The sequence below is a fragment of the Terrapene carolina genome, unplaced genomic scaffold (genome assembly GCF_002925995.2).
Source record: "Terrapene carolina triunguis isolate 2854851 unplaced genomic scaffold, T_m_triunguis-2.0 Scaffold130, whole genome shotgun sequence".
NCBI lineage: Eukaryota > Metazoa > Chordata > Testudines > Emydidae > Terrapene > Terrapene triunguis.
The window spans coordinates 22,465,457-22,488,261 of NW_020664481.1; the positions used below are offsets into that span (position 1 = coordinate 22,465,457).

At 44.0% G+C, this 22,805-nt stretch overlaps 1 protein-coding gene across 7 annotated transcripts in view; it reads right to left on the minus strand.

Moving 5' to 3' along the window:
• GNAO1 (G protein subunit alpha o1) overlaps window positions 1–22,805 on the minus strand; it is a 305,692-nt gene that overhangs the window by 142,495 nt on the left and 140,392 nt on the right. Inside the window, exon 4 of one of the 7 annotated variants that reach the window (XM_024202258.3) lies at window positions 8,730–8,746. The exons of 5 other annotated variants lie outside the window; for them this stretch is intronic. In XM_024202258.3, the coding sequence (XP_024058026.1) occupies window positions 8,730–8,746 (17 nt within the window). Of the gene's footprint in view, window positions 1–8,729; window positions 8,747–20,046; window positions 20,094–22,805 lie in introns of all 7 variants that reach the window. One more of the 7 variants, XM_024202256.3, reaches the window with a different exon arrangement.

The window sequence follows — 22,805 nt, forward strand, 5'->3', positions numbered from 1 at the left end:
GGCCTACATTCATTTAAAAAAGAAGTGAACACCAGGAGGCACAGTGAAGAATGACCCTAAGACTAGGCTTCATGTGCTTTTAATTGTGGATGTGACCCAGGATCTGTATCCCGGGGCCATACAAGGAAGTCGACTGTAATACTGTACTAGCGGCTCTGCCGTTCCCTCCATAGCACCCCGGCTTTGGACACAGCAAGCGCATGAATGTCGTCTTCTGCCAAAGGAAGGGCAGGTTCCACAAAGTGGGCAGGTAAAGGTTTGGAACAGGTTTCTATGCACTGTCCTATCTCAGCCCTGACACCTCAATGAAATAAAGGCCCTTTTACACCTTACTTTCCAGCGTGTGACTGATTTGATTAGTCTGGCCTCAGTGGGCCTGATCCTGCACAAATCTCCCACTGATGTGAGTGGGTGTTTTGGGGGTGCCAGGAATGCAGGACCCGAACAAATATGACACAACAAAGGGCGAGCGCCTGGATTCCATGTGACAACATCTCACACGGTATTAGGGCTATTTTCTATTGGATCTATCTACGCATTCATCCCAGGCTCATCCCAGTGATATCTAGCCGCTCACTGCTCCCCTCTCATCTTGGAATAACATTCACTGGGAAACAGTTCAAACAAGTCCTTCCATCACACAGTGCTCGAGACAGAAATTAGCAACGGAATTCCAAGTTTCCATTCAATTGGATGTGAGACTAGAAATGCTATAGCAGGGCTTCAATGATGGCTGCTTGGACAGTATAGGCTCCGTATTTGTGTGTTGTTTCTTGTCCAGCAGCTCTCTGTTTAAATTGCTATTACCAGCCCTATAATGGGAGACGTTGTGGCAGATTCAGCACGGATTCAGTCTTGCTTTGCACGGCAATATGAACTAGGGCTGGGCCAGAGCCACAAAGTTGGGATCTGAATCCAGATCTGAACCTTCCCCAAATTCAGAGTTGCTCAGTTGTGAGTTCTGGTTTAGCTTTTTATAGAGGAACAGCCACATACCTGCCCACACCCTCCACAAAACCCCCACATTAAATGTGCATATATTTGCACTAGTCATCCTTGCTGGTATCTTAAGGATATTTTATTCCTCTGCCAAGATCTTTTGCTTTCACCTCTATCGGGCTCTCAGCCTTCACCTCCTTAGGGAAGGTCTTCCTGCAGTTGGGTGTTGCATCATGAATGATGAAGGAGAAAGGGACAGCTAAGCAGAGATGCTAGAATCTAGTTGTGGTCATGCTGGAGTTTTCCCCATAGGTGATGGGTTTAGACCTGTTGTGGGTTTAGACCCCATAGACCCGTTGGAGGGTTTAAACACCAGTAGTCTATTGTGAAAATCCACAGAGTTGGGAAGGCTCACCCACGATCCTGGATTATTTGCTTTCAGGATTTTGCTTTGGGCCCATCTCTGATATGAAGTGGCTCTTTATAATCAGAACTTTTGCCTCTTCCCATCTGGATTGAAAGGGCACTCTGCAGCACTTTAACACCATGCCAGTTAATATTTATTTTTTAAATGACTGAAATGGTTTGTTTCACTGATCAGGAGTCAGGGTTCTGTTCTGTAGACAGGGCTTCAAGTAAGACGCCTCTCATGCATCACAACACGGCAAAGCTATTAAAAAACTGCAACTTCATTTCGGTTTCTCTGTTGATCAGCCAACCGGGAATTCTAACTTAATCAAAGTTTAATGTCTCCCTTGTAAATATCACAAAATCAGTAATTGGTTTTATAATTGAATTTTCAGATCACGTATCAAAGGAATAATGCTGCACACAAGATAAGTAATGGCCTGCCTCTGAAAGGCCAAAGGTCTGATATGGAAAATTCTACAGAATTTAGATAAAGATTTTAATATACCACTGTAGTACTAAGAATAGTACAAGTTATTTATATTGTCAATGGAAGCGGCTGAAATCACCGAGGTCTTTGGAGTGTAAAGCTCCTCCGTCCATTATGCACAAGAATCATGTTCATGGAGCAGAAGCTGAAAGCTTACATAGATGTGTGGCTCATAACAGATAAAGTTCTTGTTCTGGGCTCTGTCCTACAACCCCAAGGTGCTCATGGAGGATACACCTTTTGTGCAGAGAGGGAGCATTACCCTTTTCCATAAACACAGTAGAGTATTCTCCAGGAGGGAAAGGGTAAGGAGTAACAGCCCACTTCACAATGGGATCCCTCATTTAGAGAGGGCCATACGCTAGCTGCCAGTTGCAGCAACAGGGGGAGGTGGGGCTGTCAGGGACAGAGAATCAGAGCCTTTCGCTTCTTACGCATCTGTGTGCACCCTGGGGGGATCTGCAGGATTTGATGATTTCCAGGCTGTTTCCTCCTGCAGATTTTTCCATAGGAGGGATGATCCAAATTTTGTACTCCTTCCTTAATCAGGCAAACACCCACTGAAGTGTGCTCAGCACCTCTCAAGATTTGGCCCGGTGGAAGTTAGCATAAGTAAAGGGGCTGATCATCATAGCATCAGCTGCACAGTGGTTGGAAGAACCCCCAAACGGGGCATAGTTTGACCAAACGTGTGTAGGATTAAAATATAAAAAATACCACTAGGCTCCGTTATACCATCTGAAAAAGATGGAGCTACAGGAAACTAATTGCGAGGCAATTGATGCCAAAGTCATCTTGAAATACAATGTCCTCTGCAGCTTCTCCAGATACTAGGGAGTTGTCAGCTAAATCATAGATCAAAATGTAGCGCTCCAGAATGTTATGGGGCATTGGTTCACTCCTGACTGGGACAAAAGAGGGATGCCCCCTGAATTACTAATAACACTTCTCAGATGACCCTGGAGACCAGATTCACATCTCATATAGGCAGATGCAGAGTCATAGACTTGACGTCTGGAAGGGAACATTATCTAGTCTGATCTCCTGCACATCACAGGCCACAGAATCTCACCCACCTACTCCTGTAACAGACCCATAATCTCTGGCTGAGTGACTGAAGTAAACACTTGGAGTTATGGAGGATCCACCATTTACAGCAGTTCAAACCAGACTGTGACCCATGTCCTATGTTGGTGTAAATGAGATCAGCGTTTGGCCCTGGGGTTTTATTGGTTATTTCCAGGGATCCTAGAAATCCGTTTACTACAGAAAAACGTGGACAAACGTGGAATTTGCATTTTTACAGAGACACTTTAGTTTTTACATTTTGTGAAAAAATAAAAGCATATGCAGTAGAACCCCGTTTATCCGAGCCTCCATTATCCTCTCTCCATATTAACCGAACCATCAGCCGCCCAGGGCTGACAGCACCTGGGGCTCCAGGTGGTCAGCTGGAAGCCAGCTGGGTGGGGCTGGCAGCCAGAGCCCCGCCACGGTCAGCCCCAGGTAGCTGGTGGTTTGGTTAATACAGAGAGCCGGCTAATGGAGGCTCAGATAAATGGGTTTCTCCTGCCTATCAATAAAACATTGTGCTCAATTGATACCTATCTATATATTGTGGCTAGGGAAACTAAAGTTCAGCATTTCATTTTAATTGTGGAAAAAATGTGGATTTTTGGTTTTTTTAATCAGAGAATTTTAGAGTTTTTAGCACAGAAAACTCAGATCCCTGGTGATTTCCCATCCAATTATTCGTCAGGCCCAACCCTACTTAGAGTTTGATCACAAAAACAAGCTGGAATGGCTGCAGGCAAAATCTAAAACATCTCATTTAAAAAATATCTCATATTAACGACGTGGATACTTTTGTTGTCACATTTGATCATATTGGTTTTTAATGGTGGCCCAATGCTTAAATTCTTTTATAACTGTGCCACTCTCTGCTGTGACTATTATAACAGGCTTAGATCTTTATCATATTTTGGCCAACATTTTCATACTCAGTGATATTTCCAAGAGTGCAATAAACATCCACTCTGAAGCCTTACTTAATTCTTTTAATCTGTTCCATCTTTTTATGACTGTATTTCGTATATGTTTACTGATCTTTTCCCCCCTGCTAATTTAGTGTGAATATCAGCAAGTCTGAGCAGTAGTCAGACAAGGAGGGGGCCTGTTTCTCCTCTCACAACATTTTTGAACGGGTGCAACTCCACCGCTTTCAGTAGAGTTGCTCCTGGTTTACATCAGTGGATGAGAGATGAGAACTAGTGCCAAGGAATCAGCTTGTATGATCCTCCTTTGTTCTTATCATACTCCACCTCAGGCAATCCGAGGCAAGGAAGAGTATGGGAGAAGGAGGCTGGACAACTGTACATGGCAGATGTCCACATGTCATAGATATTGGTCACATAACTTGATGCACCACTGGGAGACACAAAGATACTCCAGTGATGAGGGTGATACAAGAACTGATATAGAATAGAGCGTGGTTATAACTAAAGCTGGTCAGAAATTCTCTGCTGGAATGTTTTTCCATTGAAAAATGCCCGTTCATCTAAATCAAAACCTGGCATGGAATCAGTGAGGTTTCAACAAAGGTCTGACAGAAAGCTGGCAGGTTTCCACCAGAAACCTGTCTAGTGTCCTGCCAGTTCACCCACCTGGCAGCCCAGCTGGTGGGCTGACGAGGAGCTGAGAGTCTTGGGAGTGCTGGTTCCCTGGCTTGTATCTCATCAGCAGACAGAGCCCCTAGGGTTTCGAGGGTATGCAGCTCCAAGGCACTCAGCCAGGTGGAGTCTCTCTGGGTACGTCTGCATAGGGGTAAAAGACCCTTGGCATGGCTGTGGCTAGTCCAGGTCAGCTGACTTGGGTTCGCAGGGCTGTGGGGCTAAAATTACCATGTAATGTTTGAGCTCGGGTTGGAGTCCAAGCTCTGGGACCCTCCACCCTTGCAGGATTCCATAGCTTGGTCTCCAGACCAAGCCCCACCACCTATCCAGCAATTGTTCAGCCCCAGAACCCCCAGGGCCTGAGTCATCTCACCAGCCACATGTTTTTTTAACCCTATGTAGACGAACCCTCTGGACCACGGACTCCTGAGCTTCCAGGGTGCGCTGGTCTGGGGGAGCCAGCCAGGTGGACTGCCCTAGAGTGGCAGACCGCCAGGCTTTCCCTTTTGTGGAGAATGTTACAAGTTTTGCCTTTTGTTCCAAATCAAAATGAAACCAGATTTCAAAACATCAAAATCCTCTGCAAAATGGAATGACCTTTCTCTGCACCGCTCTAGTTACAGCGAGGATTTTACCAACCGAGTATGTGCAATGGAAGCACCTTCTGCACTTGTCGGTTTGTGGAAAGGATGGCCAGATCCTCAGCTGGTTTAAATCCGCAGAGTCCCATTGACGTCAGTTTTAGACCAGCTGAGGATCTGGTTCCTGCCGACTGAAGATGCCTTTGGACAACATGCTGTAATGACAGGGCACATAAGAATTTGTTGTACATGCACTACGGGGGTATGTTTACCTTGCCACTGGAGGCCTGATTGCAGTATGGGAAGACGTACCCAAGCTATCTTTGGTCTAGCTAGCATGAGTACCAGCAGCAGTGAAGCTGCGGCAGCATGGATATCAGGGTGGACTAGCCACATGAGTAAGCACCCACTGTCCCGGGCTGGTTTGTACAACCTGCTCTGAAACCCATCCTCACTGCTCTCAGTACATGAGCTAGCTAGATCAAAGCTAACGTGGGAATGTGTACATATGCTGCAATCACACTTCTGATTGCAGTATAGACAGACCCATAGTTAGGCCAAAGCTGTTTTATATTTTTCTGCTTGCTGCCCATTGGGATCCCCATCAAGCTGTTAGTTAGAAGCGGTTGGGAACGGGAATTTCTGTTGCATGGAATGAAAACCAGCCATTTAAAACTTTCCTGCACAATGAAATCTCCAAAGATCTTGACATAGGCCTATCTAAACACTTTGTTCTGATAATGTTGAAAGGTTTTGTTTTGAGATGGCAAAAAGTTTCATTTTGACTTTATTGTTTTGGTTCATTTTGTTTTGACTTTTATATTAGTAAAATATTGCATATTATATAGATGCATATACATATGTATGTGTGTGTCTGTGTGTATGTGTATACCCACACACAGACACATACTGTATTTTACAAATCATTCTAATCGTTTAGTTAAACAAGAGAGTCAGAACAATTCTTTCATCAAATTGCCATGTTCCTGTGAAAATCCTGTTTTGATTTTGATACAACTGCATTTTTGACAGAAAACTGTTCTGTCAAATCTGTCAACCAGCTGAAGTGTTGGTTTTAACTCACCTTTTCCTTTGATATAATAGATGGTGTGGGCTGTTTTTTTTTTTAATTTGGATGTACAGTATTAAAAAATAAATGGCTGTTTTACTTGATCTAAGTCTCAAGAAATGGATTGATGTATTACTTACTGATATTTTCTTCCTGTCATTCAGAACGTGTCCTTATGAAACATCAACAAAGAGAAAGTTTATCCTTGATCAGCAATGTAATAACGTGAAACTAGCTAACTGCAGCGGAGAGTGCTATTCACAATAGCTCACCCTAAATGTCCATTTACGACATTGGGCACAATTGATATGTCTAAGTAAAAAGATTCCACAAAGTTGCAGACACATCAATCCTGAGATCCATAAATGCCTCGGTTTGCAGTAGGTAGCTGTTATTAATAGTTCCCACAGACAAGAAGCCCAGAAATTATTCAGTAATCAATATACTGGGCAACTTTAGCTGATAGTATGCATTAAAGCACAAAGAATGTCTCAGCTAGACTGGCACAAATGATGAAGAACTGGGTACGCAATTTATTTTTTGTGGGGAAGAGGAAAGCAAGCTTGACCTCATCATTCAATAAAGACCACATTTTTAACTGCCGCGCTATTTAGCATGTGTCATTGGAAATAAAACGTCCTACCTTTTCATCTTTCAGAGACCTGGACAGTGCCATCTGAAATATGGACAATAAAGAGTGAAGGCAGCCAGCAATTTAGAAGGTTATAGAAATCAATCTGTCATCATCTGCTACACGCATACATACAAATCAAACACCAGCCGATGCTAATGATTTCGATTGTTTAGAACGTTGGGCTGAATTCTCCTCTTGCTCACATTGGTTTTTACACCAATAGAACTCTGTTGATTTCAGTGGGGTCATTCCCAATTTACACTACTGGAATTGGGACAACTGAAACGGTTGTGGTTAGCAGGACAATTCTTCTCAGGGCAAAGACTGCACCTTCTGTTAGATGCCACTGTCTCCTTTAAGAGAGAAGCTAACCCTACACTATTGTCGACTGGGCGAAGGATCATAGAGGAAAAAAATAACCGGGTCAGAGTGTCTTCAATCTTTACATGAGTTTGTAAGGGAGAGAGAGGACCCAAGACATCTCTCTGCTTTGGCATCCTCCATAAAGGGGTAGGGCACAAGGGAAGTTGTTGCACTCCGGGGACAAAGGGACTCCAGGATGGCTCCAGCCTGTATAAAGGGAGGGAGCCAAGCTACAGAAGCGGTACTCCCAGGAAGCCTGGGAGAGCTAGGGGCGCTGGGATGGGCTCTTCCTGATAAGCACCAGCGGCACCAGCAATAGTGTTCTGTGGGAAAGGTTGATGTAGGTGTGCAAATTGCGAAGGTTGCTTTAAAGTGTGCGGTTTGGAGATAATGCCAATGAATGTGGGGGGGAGGGGAACCTCAATGCAAGCATCCCAGTGTGGTGTACGTATCATTGCGCATTGGTTGGCAATAGGGCTATAGCTGTGTGCAGGGCCCAGTATGGTCCCCACGGGGCAGGATTCACACCGCAAGGAGCCTACCAACATCTAGATGCTCATGACACCCTTAAATGAAAATGGCTTTAGAAGGGCAATGTATTATTCATTATTATTGATTATATATGTTGTATTTATTCTCCATAAATTCTTAGGATGCTTTCATGCAAAAATATACTTTTTCATAATTTACTGTCTAACACAGGGGTGGGCAAACTACAACCCGCAGGCCGGATCCGGCGTCTCGGGGCTTTGGATCCGGCCCGCGGGATTGCCCCCCGTGGCCCCGCGGGCCCCGCGCCGCTCTCAGAAGTGGCTGGTACCACGTCCCTGCGGCCCCCAGGCGGGGGGGCAGAGGGCTCCGTGCATTGCCCTTGCCTCCAGGCACCACCCCCCTCAGCTCCCATTGGCCGGGAATGGGGAACCGCGGCGAATGGGAGCTTTGGGGGAGGAACCTGGAGGTGTGGCAAGGGCAGCGCACGCAGAGCCCTCCACCCCCATCCCCCAGGGGCTGCAGTGCTTCCTGGAGCAGCGCGGGGCCGGGGACAGGGCAGACATGCAGGGAGCCTGCCCTGGCCCTGGTGCGCACTGCTGCCACCTCGGAGCTGCTTTAGGTAAGCGGCGCCGGGCTGGAGCCCGAACCCCGCCTGCACCTCACCCCCCTGCCCTGAGCCCCCTCCCACAGTCTGCACCCCTCCTGCACCCCTGCCCTGAGCCCCCTCCTGCACTCTGCACCCCTCCTGTACCCCAACCCCCTTCCCTGAGTCCCCACATACACCCCGCACCCCTCCTCTGCCCCAATCCCTTGCCCTGAGCCCCTTCCTGCACACCACACCCCCTCCCACACCCCACATTCCCTCCCGCACCCCAACCCCCTGCCCTGCATACAATTTCCCCACCCAGATGTGGCCCTCGGCCCAAAAAGTTTGCCCACCCCTGGTCTAACACACATTAACTGAAACACAACTGGTTCTGCATCTAGAGTGTGTTTGTGCCCAGGAAGTATAGTTACAGGATCTATGTCCCTGGTACCAATAACCAGCTGCCTCACCAGAAAATAAAGAAAAAATAACAACATTTGTCTGCAGGCTTCCTGCCAAGAATGGGACTAATTTAGTGGTGGCAACACCAAACGGCACGGGTTCCGGAAGGCAGCAAGCAAAGGGTTAATTGCCTTGGTGGAGGTGCTAATTCTGCACGCTAATAGCAAGGGGTTACAACAGGTTTGTTGGACAGACAGGTGAGAAGCTGCAAGAATTTGTGAGAGGACACAGTGGCTGGGCAACTGGTTGTAATCAACTTCTAAGGAGCTTCAGCTAACGATTGGCGAGCAGGGGTTTAGTGCCACATAAAAGGAGGGAGTGGCTCCCTCCCTAGGATTTTTTTTCCCCTTTTGGGGGGGGAGGGGGAAGGGTAGGAATGTGAGCTCTGGGGAGAGCTTAGCAAAGCTAGGTGAATACTTGCCTTGGCCCTTTTGTTAGCCTTTCACTTAACCCAGGGGCTGTGTAGGAAAGGGCAGCCCCTGCTAAAACACAGCAGGCAGGGCTGGTTTGAGAAGGTTCTCAAAGCTATAACATGGGATTGGCTGAGTCCTTAGGAGTCCAACTTTACTGTCTGTATCTCTAAAAAGCAACAAAGAGTCCTGTAGCACCTTATACGCTAAAAGATGTATTAGAGCATGAGCTTTCGTAGGTGAATACCCACTTTGTCTGATGCATGGCTGTATCTCATTCATCTGGCTTTGCTGAGCTTGGCATGCTGCAACCCCCCAGGAACAAAGAAATGGCTCAGAGCGGCTCTGGAGCTCTTCTCATGTAGGGGTTGTCTACAAGCAAGCCATTTAAAGAGGGGGTGGGGGAAATGGCTAACTAGGAGACTCCTAGCATGCAGAGGGAGCCACTCTAGGCATCCTTATGGAACACTTAGTCATATGCTCATTATACAGCGAGGCAGGAAATTTTGACCCATATTATTCCTCTAAGCCTTTAGTTTTCATTATTTAAAATGGCTATTGCAGTGGCATCTAGAAGTCAACTATTGTGCAAGGTGCTGTACAAACATCAGGAACAGAAGCATGATGGAATTACGATGCAGTTGTGCAGATGGGAATATGGTATATTGTCGGGCTAGGTATTGCTCATTACTAAAGGTGTCTCCTGTCTGTCTAACCTGCTGCCCTTGAATCTAGCCACCATAATCAGAACTGCACAATAATTTAGCCAGGGAGACCCTTCTCCTTCAGCCTCCCCATGCTGATTCAGCAGCTGGTGTTTGGTTGATTTTCCTGTATTTCCTTTAAGTACCCTTCCTCTTTTTTACTTTTTAGAGACTGAGTAGAATCCTACCCGGTATGCAGGATATCCTCCTAAGTAATCATTTGTCTAGCAGTCTGGAAAACACCTGGTTCATCAGGGGCTAAATTAGCTTCCTGGGACCAACTGCTGCCATTTCAAATCTGACTTTTTTTGTGTGGACCAGCTGTTTGCCTGATCAAGGTAAATGCCTGATTCACCTCTGAAGAAACTTTAGATACTCTCTGAAAACATCAGGAGACAGAAAATTAAAGAGCAAAGGGGCTTCCCCTCACGGAAAAACCTGCTTTTGTTTTTGCGGCTCACAGAAAGCTTTACACAGATGAGTGGGCATTTAATTTTCTTCTTGCTGATGGCTGCGTGTGCAAACATATTTCCTTAAGTTGCCAGTGTTGCACAAAATAGGCTGACAGCAAGATGTACAAGAGGGACCGTCCGGTTGTAGGTAACTAAATGAGAGGCTCTTCCAACTGCTAATATGGAGGTATTAAGAATTCAGCTGTGGGTTTCCTGCCCCTGGCTCAGAGCTTGCAGAGCTCTCCTAGAAACAGATCAGCAAGCGGATTTCCTGGTTCCTTCCTTTCTGTGGAGGGAGGGGAGGTAATCTGCACCAACTATAGACCTGGTGTGGATTAGTTCTCCTGGCATTGGTTCAGCTGAGCTGCTCTTGCACTGTTTGGGGGAAGTATTTCTGATTAACAGCAGGGTAACTATAAGTGCATAATCATCTCCTCATGAGACATGTAGGTGAAATTAAAACAGCTCCCCCAATTAAAGTCAGCCATATATGTCTTATGGTACCTATTCATAACAAATAACGCTTTAGGGTTCCTTTAGAACAAAAATATAGTATAGCTAAATTGGAAATTTACTGAGTTTTGGATTTCCTACATTTCAGGGCTTGTTTTTTGAACCTTGATGTTACATTATGGCTAGCCTTTTGCCTTTAATTTCCCTGTTCATTTGTTGTTTGTTTTTTAAGAGAAAAGAAAAATATTCTTCTCCACGCAGCTTGTGATTTATTCCAAATTACGCTGGCAGACTTGGTAGAGCTTGCAAGTTGCTTGATCCAAAGCTATTTAGCTTGTCACCTGATATTAGCCAGAACACAGATATTTCCGACACTGCAGTGCCCTTATTTGAAACTCTGCTACAGCAACCCCCCCTAAAAACAAAACAAAACAAAAAAACCCCACACTTAAGTTGCTCTTAACCTTTGGGGGATCTTAAACTGCATAAGCAATGTTTAAACCTTCCCAGTAGTTTAATGGGAGCCGCAGTTTAGGTTGATTCAAAGCTACAATACTTCAAACTTCTGTAATGTTCTAAACTGCTCTAGATTGGAATCCATTTAACACCACAAATCCAAAGTGTCAGCTTGCCAGTTATACAAGCTTGTAACTTTAAAGCCATTGGACTGATTTCTTTCTAATTTGGCTTTGTTTTATTTTTTATGATCGCTACAAAACAGATTTGAACATTTGCTTGCTTTTTGAGTTACCCAGGTGCAAAATTTCTAATTGAACATATGCGAGGAAAGTCCGGTTCACAGGCTCTCAATGGTGGAACCAATTTTTTCCTCAAACTTTGCATAAAACTTCACTTTTTGGCTGAGCCCAAAGCCTGAAAATTCCAGCACTAAAAGAAATCGCTGGAGAGAGTTCTATATGGCTGAAGAAATGGGCTGGAGGGGTAGCCGGAACCTGGAACTCAACCTTCGCTATTATGTGGCCAACATTTTCAAAGGTGGTCAACTAAATGGAAGCCACCCAATTTTTTTTTTTAAGAGGTTCTGAGCACTTGCACTTGGATGTCAGTTCCTCAGCAACACTGAAAAAGCAAGTTAGTCTCCTAGCTCCCTAAATAGGGATTTCGGTGTCTAACTTTAGGCATCCTGGTGTGAAAAAATGACCTGTAATATGTATTTTGTGTGGGTGGGTGTACACACCCACCCCCACCAATATAAATCCATGAGTGTAAAGTGTTACAGCAAGGCTACATATGTTAAGGGAAACCCCTTGTTTTGGGAGTTAGAAACACATGAAGTTTGAGTGACCCACATGAGTGTCTCAACAAAGGAAAGAGTATGGGCAGAATTAAGGATACAGATGAGCAAAACAAGACGAGTCAGCACTCTGAGCAAGGCCTTGTTCCTAGAATTTCCTTTGTAGGACGCACACATGCTGTACTGGTATATTTCTCCTTACCTGGCCTGACTTCAGGTCATCTGGAAAATGTAGGGGTATTTCTCTTTAATTCCTTTAAACGATTTCATATTCCCAGCTCTCACCCTATAGGGCATTATAGTCATCAGCCAGGTTTCATTTTACCCTGTATATTAGACATTGAGATCTTTGTATTCACCATGCACTCAGTTCTGGAGTAGTCCCAGCTCTCAACCCCCCCTTCCTTCACACACAGTGCTATGCTGTATATTCCTATACTAAGATTCTTTCAGTGCAGCATGTGCTGCACTATATTGTACATACATGCAGACCCGAGTATCATGCGCACACAGGTACTCTTGTATGTACAGTTCATATGTTCAGACCTCCGAGGCAAGCCCACAATATATCCTGCCACAAAAGTATAGTAGCGTTGTCATCTTCTGTCTACAGAACCCATTTTTCATCATAAACCAATATTACCTTAAGGCATATCTGCTGCGTGTGATTTTTTTAAGAAGTTTTTCCCCGCAGATACAGAACAGCCTATTTTAATTGTTCACATACAATTCAATTCCTCGCAACTACCATACTAGGTGATACCACCATTGAGAGATCTCTGTCCATCACCCTCTTGAGTCCAATCTGCTGTTTTCTGGTATTTACCTTGAAAGGTATTTGCTTATTACAGGAAGTCAATACAGGACACGCAGGCAATACAAGCAGCCACTGGGGAAATAAATGGGGAGATTCAGTCACAAAATACAAAAATCTAGTGCTAGAAGACACAAGGGTCAGGCTCTCTGCACAAGGGTCAGGCAGGCAACACTGGCATCAGCGGAGACTGACCAGGAAATAGTTCCAAATCTGGTAGTAATGAGAATTCCATAGCTAATTTGTCGAAAAGAAAACAGTCGAGAAATCCAGAAGACAGCCAAAACATTTTAAGGTGAGGGTATCTAGCAGATTAGTACATGGGAAACATTCTCTACACACACAAACGGAGTAGGTGTAAACATATCAATCAGAGTAAATACTTCACTACAGTTAAGTGAGAGTCATGCTGTCTAATAGTGGTTTGAGGAAATGATGACAATCTCTACATCACATTCCCCAAAACCATCATGTTCTGGGGCAATTTAACTGCCCAGGAATTTTGCTTTTCATAAAATGGTCTTTGGTCCATCCATCTTTTGATGCAACCATTGTCTCACCTGAATGGAAATTGACTTTCACTTGAAAACATGACCATTTAAAATAAAAATGGGCCTATTTTCATTGAATATTAGACTTATTTGACTTATTTCTCAGCAAAAAAATTCATGGTTGCATAATATTTACACAGACAGGAAGGTTGGTTGGCTTTTGGCAACACCGCCTCATTGTCACAAATGTGCTAATATCTTATTTTAAGGATTTTGCACTTGCTTCATATTTCACATTGCCCTGCTGTGCAGTGATCCACTAATCCTTCCGTGATTTAGGCTCTACCTTTGAGGATCTGCTTTGCTGTTGCCAGGAGATCACTAATATTCCAGCTCATTTTCAAAAATTTCCTTTTCAACCACTTCCAGAAGCTGTATTAATCAGCGAGCATTAGCTCATCTGATGTGACAGTCTTTGGGTCCTACTACAACTATATTCTAGTCACAATGCTGCTCCTTTCACACACAACCCTGAATGGATGATCATTTGAAAGTTTAAACTTGAAAACAGCAGTAAGTCTAGTTTGACCCAAATGTAATAACTTTCTCCATTAGTGGGATGGCTAAACAAACAAAACTGAGCAGACTAACTGCACTAGATGGTGATATTCAGAACAATGTTTACTAAATAAGCAAAATTCATATGTTCCTTGTGTCTCACTGGGTTCAGGAGTTCGTTGAGCGGATAGAATAACATGAAATGTGCTTAGCAGTGTATTTATTAACATATTGGCTTCCCAGATTCAGCTGTAAATGGAGAACGCTAATATCTCAAGGTCAATCTGGTGGAATTGCACCGCTCTTTAGGAGAACTTTTTTTGTAAGAAGCATCCTCTAATGAGAATATTTTCCATATCACTCCACCTACTTAGTAAAAGAATCATCCTTAATGAGATGGTTTTTTTCAAGAGGGTTTTTGTAATTTGTAGTTAACAATTCTTTCTTCCTGGATCACCCAGTTTTGGGGTCTGATTCTTTTCATCAAGCACTTTGGTCTTGGCTGAGTACTCTTAGCATGAGCTGAAATTCCTCTCTTGCCTGAATAAACACCTTGATAGAAGGGGCTGGGATTGTGTGTTGCAGAATGCTGACATCTAATGCATAGGCCTTTGCACTTCCTCTAGCACTTTCCCTGGGAGTATCTCAAAACAGTTTACTATTAATAAATCATAGTCACCATCATGGAGTTTAAGGCCAGAAGGGACAACCAGATCATCCAGTCTGATCTTCTGTACATCACAGGCTACCCACACCAGCCAAGCCCCCGCACACTAAACCCAACAAGGGAAATGAGACCCACAGGAGACTAGACTATTACGGGCTACAGACAGAGAATAGGAAAGGCCAAGGTGCCCCCGTGCTCGAGGCACCTGTAATGGCAGGAAAAGGATTAAATGAGACACCCCCAGATAATCCTGGCAAGTGACCAGCACCCACACACTGCAGAGGAAGGTGAAACCCACCTAAGGTCACTGTCAATCTGACTTGGGGAAAAATTGCTTCCCAGGCTCACATATGGTGATCAGCCGGACCCTGAGCATGTCTGGAGTATTGGGTCCAGTTTTGGGCCCCCCACTACGGAAGGGATGTGGACAAATTGGAGAGTCCAGCGGAGGGCAACGGAAATGATCAGGGGTTTGGGGCACATGACTTACGAGGAGAGGCTGAGGGAACAGGACTTGTTTAGTCTGCAGAAGAGAAGAGTGAGGGGGGATTTGATAGCAGCCTTCAACTACCTGAAGTGGGGTTCCAAAGAGAATGGAGCTCGGCTGTTCTCAGTGGTGGCAGATGACAGAACAAGAAGCAATGGTCTCAAGTTGCAGTGGGGGAGGTCTAGATTGGATATTAGGAAACACTGTTTCACTAGGAGGGTGGTGAAGTGCTGGAATGGGTTACCTAGGGAGGTGGTGGAACCTCCATCCTTAGAGGTTTTAAAGGCCTGGCTTGACAAAGCCCTGGCTGGGATGATTTAGTTGGGATTGGTCCTGCTTTGAGCAGGGGGTTGGACTAGATACCTCCTGAGGTCTCTTCCAACCCTAATCATCTATGATTCTATGTGAGCAAGAGCCAGCCAGCCAGGCGAGAGAGAATGCTCAGTGCCTCCTCAGAGCCCTGGTCCTCCCTATCCAATGTCCCATCTCCAGCTATGGGCATCCCTAATGCTTCGTTTAACAATGCCAGGTAGGAAAGTATTATGCATCTAGTATTATGCAGATGGGGAAAGGAAGTCAAAGGGAGATTAAGAGCCTGGTCCTGCAGTTTTTCTGCATGCAGAACTTCAGCGGAATTTTTGCTTAGAAGACTCACATGATCAAGCCCTATGTGAACTACCTTCGGTGACACATAGTGAGTCAGTGGCAGAATCGGTGAGAGAGCTGAAAGATGCCAACTCACAGTTCTGTGTCGTAACCCCTAGACAACACTTCTTCACCTTCTCTATGGCAATAAGACAGAGAATGCTTATTCTAATATCTACCTGGAAGTAATGGTTCTCGCCATACTCCTCCCTTGAATTGGCATAATTCTAAGCCACTGAAGAATGCTCAATCAGATTGCACGGTAAGTTTTTTCAGAACCAGTGCCTTCCGCATAAAGAAATATCTGCTGACTGTCATTGCTAGAGAAGATGGAATCTATTCCATCCATTCCATCTGTGAAATCTATTTGTGACATTTTAATTATGAATAATAAATGCATTTAAAAAACAACAAGCAAATGTCCTTTAAAGGAACTGTCACGGTGGTGGCTGAAATACTAGTAGTCACAGCAATATGGAGATACGTCCATTCCCTTGAAGATAACGGAGCTGTGCCAGTGTTCACCAGCTCATGATCTGGCCTTGTATGTCATCTTTCAAGCTTCCACTGCCCCTCTTGTGATTCTTTTTGGTGTGATGCTGGTACATCAGTAGGGGGTATATTCCTCTGAGTGAAATAGTGCCAGTGTGGTGTGAGGGAGCACAATACTGCCAGAGGAAGTGTTCCTTTAATCAGATGTAAAACCCAGATCTTGACCACTTGCTAATAAGCAGTCATTTCCCCCAAGGGTAGCAATATTATCTCAGTGTCCTGGCCAAATTCCAATTTGAATAATTACTTTCCTCCTAGCTAAATCCACCCTTCAGATTCAATGCGAGGTGCATTTTTAAATATAGGATACAGTCCTCTTCACATCATCTCCTAAGCTGTTATGTAGTGCTGATGTTTCACCCCAGAAATGGCTGCAATTTCAGTGGTAGGTAAAGAGATTCCGATGTATAAAAGGCACAGTCCTGCTCGTTCTCAAGTCAGTGACAAAATGCTAATTCAGTGGAAGCAAGTGTTAAGCATTTCAGGAAGAAAAGTGCTCCATACATGTAAGATATTGCAGTCCATTATGGCTTTGAAGATCTCCTTGTTTCAAATCAGTTTTCTATGGATGTATTATATATTAAAATCCTTTTGGGAAACATTAGCAAGGAACTTGCACTATTACAAATCTCTGCCCGCCACTGAAAGGAACAAAAATCGACATTTCAGATAACAAACAAATGCCTTTGATTTCCTTTCTCTGCCAAGGAGCACTGATATTTTTGCACTCTTGAGCATTCTTCAATGTACTTCATTAGAATTTTATGAAATGTTGCAGTACATGGTCTGTTGTAAAGCCACAAAATGGGCCCTGGGGCCAGACTGATTTCAATGGAGCAACTCTGGTTTATACCAGGATCCTGTAGGTCTGAAAAGAGCTCCAAAGGAACCCTCTTGGAGACATCTGGGACCAGGGTGACTAGAGATAAGGGTGATGGAACAGGAAGGTAGAGGAAAGAATTTCTCTTGAACCTATTCATTGTTGAGCAGCTTCCTTCTCATCCAGCATTTCCACTAAGGAGGGGTCTTTTTTGTTTATTTTAGTAGTGGATCCTAATTTACCTTACTCTTGGGTAGTTAACAACCCAGGGCCTCAATAACATAAATCCCAATGTCCTATTATACACCTACAGGGCTTGAAGGGTTGAGTCTCAAGGATGGAGGTGGGGTGGCAGGCAGGGAGGGGGAAAGGCAGGCACAGACATTTAAAAGGAGCAGCTATTTTTCAACCTGACCTTCTTGCTAACCAGCTATGCGCCGCTCCTGGAAAGAAAAACAAAATGTATAGAAATCAGAAGGGCACTGCCCGGGATCCTATCCTACTTCTTCAACTCTGCTTGACCAGACTACAAAAGCCTCATGCAAATGTGTTTTCCATTAAAGTTCAGATTTTCAAGAGTGAGAACCCCAGGACACTATAGTAGAATGTGTGTGCAATTAGGTATGTCATTTGTCTGCAGAAATGAATGCATGTCCAATTTGCCTGCCCATTTAGCGCACGCATGGGTGCTACTTTAATATTTTTGCAGGGAAATGGGCCATTTAGATGCACAACTTGGCATTTGCACATCCAATCACAATTATTCCTTGTATACACAAGATGCACAACTGTGATGTACATGTTGACACCTAATTTGCACACACAAATGATTGGACAAATACATGCCTAATTTGCATGCATGGTTTCTGCAATTCCATGTGCCAATTAATTACGCCGAATTTGACCCTGGCAAATACTACGGCTGGTACTGCACAGACCAATAGGGCAGACTATGTGTTTCAGTAGCTTTCAATATCTCTTTCCAGTAATTCACAGTTTTCAAGTTTAAGCAAAGGAGCCTTGGTGATTCCCATTGGGGGGAGTCCAAGCCATGACGTTTAGATGCAGATAGGGACTACCCCAATATCAGGGGGCCTTGACATTTAGCCCATTAAAAAGGTATGGGCTGACCTCGATTTGGATTTCAAATGCTCCCGAAATTCCGGGGTATTCACTTCTATGGATTGGGTTATGGCCTTCTTTTTTTTTTTTTTTCTTGATGGGTGATCATACCAGATAGTGTAGCTCATAATTTTCTCTCTTCCTATACAAAATTATGGGCTATTATTAGCTTGCTTGTCGTTTCCCAAGCATGTTGGACCAGTCCACCCCTAGTTTTAGCAGGATTCCAACAGTGACTATAACCCAGAATTTTCAAATGTTTTACTAGACTGAACTCCCATTGACTTTAATGAGTCACTGACTTAAATCCCTTTGCAGATTTCTCCTTTCATGACATTTAATAAAACCTTAAAACTTTTGTTTAGAATAAAACTCCAGTGAAATAGAAAAAGGGGGTCTAATCACTACATCGAATTTCAAAGCATCATATTTAAAAAAAATATTAAGCATCTTAAATATAATGACAGACGAATAATGGCTAAACAGGAAGTTGTCTTCTTGATGCAAAGTACGAGTTAAAGGCTTGGCTTCTCATCAGAAATCAGAGAATTCCAATGTTCTATTTTGTTGTTGTTTTTGTTTTGAAGAGACGGAGCCAATATGTAAAGTTTAGATCCAAGTTATGGATTCACACCTAAATTTTCCCCAAGTTTGGGGGTAGTTTGAATCTGGAGTTTTTGATTCAGGTCCATCTGTAATAATAATAATAATAAAAAAAAATTGGGGGGTTAACTTAAGACTTAACCTTCTGTTAAAGTCACTAATTTGTTCTAGATACTGCACATTACAACAGCTTTGACTCATTCTGATTTCCTTGGTGCTGATGAGGTGTAGCAAGTCCACAGTGCCTACCAAGACCCCACGATCCAGATAGACCATGTAGGGAAGTATAAGTGGGGTCTTACTCCCCTGTATGAGTGCATCATTCAAGTCATAATCTCGTCCCAAATCAACAAGTAGAGTTTTTCAGTGCTATTTTTCCTCATCAAACTGATCTCCTGTAATCATTATTTATTTGGATTTTGATAGTGCCTAGAGATCAGGGCCCCATTGTGCTAGGCACTGTACACACATACAATGAGACTGTAAACTCTCTGGGTCAGGGACTAAGTGTAAGACTTGAGACACCAGCTGGCTACAACAAACAGACGGGTGGAGCAGAAGGAAACAAGACGGATCGGCATAATACACTATCACTGCTGGCCAGCTGCCCGACTGTTGTGAAGCTTTCCGTTAGGCATCACAGCAGAGAATAGTTTGAAGGAGGACCGGGAGGGGGCTTCACGGATGTCTGCAGGGAGCTGCTCTCCTGCATGGGGCTGCAAGGGTGAAAGCGAGAAGGTGCTTTATAAAAAAAAAAAAATGTGATCAAGACTGTCGTCATTCACAGATTAAAGGTAGGGGTTGATGTCTCGATAGCATGTGAGACAGAAGGGTAGAACCAGGGTGGGCCATAAGCGGGTTTGAGTGAAGCCAAGTAGCTTGTGTTTGATGCGCTGAAGCGGGGGCAATGGAGGAATGCCAAGAAAGGGGAAACGTGGGTGAAATGACAAGCCAGGAAAATGATCTTGGCTGCAGCATTTTGAATTTGTAGAAGGCCAAGATTGCATTTATCAAAGAGGCCAGAGGGGTGGGTGTGGCGTAGTTGAGAGATGAGATAGTGATGGGGGATGAAATATTAAATGGCCGCCCACATAGAGAATGATCATGTTCTTTTCACTAGTCTAGTCTAGCCCAGCTGCCCTGTGCCGAGGCAGGACCAAGTATACCTAGAACATCCTGACGGGTGTTTGGTCCAGCCTCTTCTTAAAAATCTCCCGTGATGGGGATTACACAGCCTCCCTTGGAAGTCTATTCCAGAGCTTAACTACCCTGACAGAATTCTTCCTTAATCTCCCTTGCTGCAGATTCACCCATTACTTCTTGTTCTGCCTTCAGTGGCATGGAGAACAACTGATCACCGTCCTCTTTATAACAGACCTTAATGTAACAAGACTTTATTTATCAGGTCGTCTTTTCACAAGACTCAAGCTTTGGTCACTTCTGTTGCTCTCCTCTGGATTCTCTCCAATTTGTCCACGCCTTCCTTAAAGTCGAGTGCCCAGAACTGGACACAATACTCCAGCTGAGGCCTCACCAGTGCCAAGTAGAATGGAACAAATACCTCTCCATGTCTTACATGCAACACGCCTGTTAATATATTCCAGAGTGATAGTGAATCAGGAAATAGTATGCATGCTTACTCCCATTCTACTGATTTCAAAGAGACAACCTGTAGAGTAAGGTACTACTCAGTGCTAGTAAGAGGAACCGATTCACGCCCTTAGATATTTATGGTAACATCACCGCAAGTTTTCCTTTAAAGGCACAACTGAAATCCATTCATTTCTCTTGACATTTAAAACCTCTCCCGATCAGGTATGAATTTGCCCCCTGCAGAATATACCCCAATTTCAGTTTTCTCTGTTATCTTGAACAGCCGGTGGAACTGTGGTCAATTTCACTGCTTGGTACTGAGGAGAGAATGGAGGAAGTCTAGGAAGTGTTTTTTCATGGATTTGTTCCTATCAAGGCATTGTGCTCTGAGATTCTTGATCTGTGGGAGGGAGAGGGATGGAGGGGGAGCTGCTACTGATGAGGCCTAAATATTGGCTCTCGTCCCATAATCATTCTTTAACTGACTTGCTGGGTAGGATACAGACTATGCATCTTCCCAATAAAAAAAACAAAGCTCATCTCCACTTTCATCTATAATTAACTGTATGCAGGTCAAGAAAAGCAAATCTCCTAGAGTAGAGTGAGGCTTTCATCAGCAGCACAGCTCCTTTAATTAAGAAAAATGCACTTCTGTAGAGAGGAGGCAGGAGGGGGAGGGCAGAGGGAACGAAAGAAAGAGATGCCTCATGTTGAACAATAAGCTTGGAGAGGCAGTGTGGTCCAATGGATAGGGCATGAGTCCAGTCTCAGCTCTGCCACTGGCCTGCTGTGTGACCTTGGGCGAGTCACTTTGCTGCTCTGTGCCTCAGTTTCCCCATCCCCTCACTGTCTGTCTGTCTTAATTTAAATTGTAAGGTTTTTGGGGCAGAGACTGTCTCTCTGTGTCTGTACAGCACCTAGAACATGAAAAAATGGGTGTTGCCATACCAACTCTAATGAGACTAATCAATTAAGGTGGGCTATTATCAGCAGGAGGAAAAAAATTTTTTGTAGTGAAATGGGCCATCCTGATTATCACTACAAAAGTTTTTTTTCTCCTACTCTCGTTATAGTTGGTATGGCAACACCCATTTTTCCATGTTCTCTGTGTATATATATCTTCCTACTGTATTTTCCACTGCATGCATCTGATGAAGTGGGTTTTAGCCCACGTAAGCTTATGCCCAAATAAATTTGTTAGTCTCTAAGGTGCCACAAATACTCCTGTTCTTTTATCTATAAGAGAGTGATCTACCAATATTAACTCTGAACTCTGCACCTTAGATAATGACCAAGAAGATTGTATTGGAAGTGGTATATTGAGCATCAGATCAAGAGGTGGAAGGAAATGACAGAGTGATATGGTAATGGAAACTGCACGAGAACCCACCTGATAATAAGTGGAGTAAGCTTCTATCCGGGACAAGCGGTATTGTGCAAATTGTATCTGAGAGCCCAAAACAACCACAGCTAAGGTCTTATCCTCAAACAAAACACAAGAGCGAGTGGAGAAGTTTCAAAAGAGAGTGGGTTTATCTTGGGGCGAATATAGAGAAATAATGATTGCAGCTTACTGCTTCCCAGGCAGGTTTTTTCCAACATCCATTGTTATAAAAAAAATCTAGTTTATTGGTAATGACTTCAGCAACTGGGGGAAAAAGCAATGGCAAAGGATGCAGGCTTCTGGCAGTATGAAAATCGTCAGAATCACAAGAGCTGTCAAGTGGTATGGACTTCAAAGATCTTCAGTCAAAAGGTGATGGTCTTTCAGCTCAGTTGCAAATTACCGAGGCATATTTTGCATTAGTGCGAGAGAACGACATGGATAGCAACGTTGTGGCAGATGTCCCGCGACTCTTTGCAGCCCGAGGGATGACTCAAAAAGGATAAGAGGAGATTGACAAGGGCAACCTCCTGTAGCTCTGACTCTCCTATCGAAATACAATGATGTGGTAAGAAAGAAAATTAGAAGTGGACCACACAATGAAAAATACCCCCATTCGTCAATACCAAATGAAATCGTTCACATTGTCAGAAATGATACTTGAATGCATAAGCTAAGAAGTTAGAGAGGAGAGCTTCTCCCGTCAGTGTAGTTAATCCACCTCTCCGAGAGGAAGGAGCTCTGTTGACGGGAGAAGCACTGTCTACACCCAGGGGTTAGGTTGGTATAACTACATCGCTGAGGGATGTGAAAAATCCACACCCCTGAGTGACGCAATTATATTGGTATAAGTCTGTTAGTGTAGATCTGGCCTAACGTCATTTCCTAGACCTGAAGAAGAGCTCTGTGAAAGCTCAAAAGCTTCTCTCTCTCACCAACAGAAGTTGGTCCATTAAAAGATATCACCTCCCCCACCTTAACACTCTAATATCCTGGGACCAACACGGCTACAACACTGCATAAGCCAAAAAGTGAAACAGGCTAATGTTTTTTCTATAATGGCTGATGAAATTAAAGACACTAGCAAAATAAAACAAGT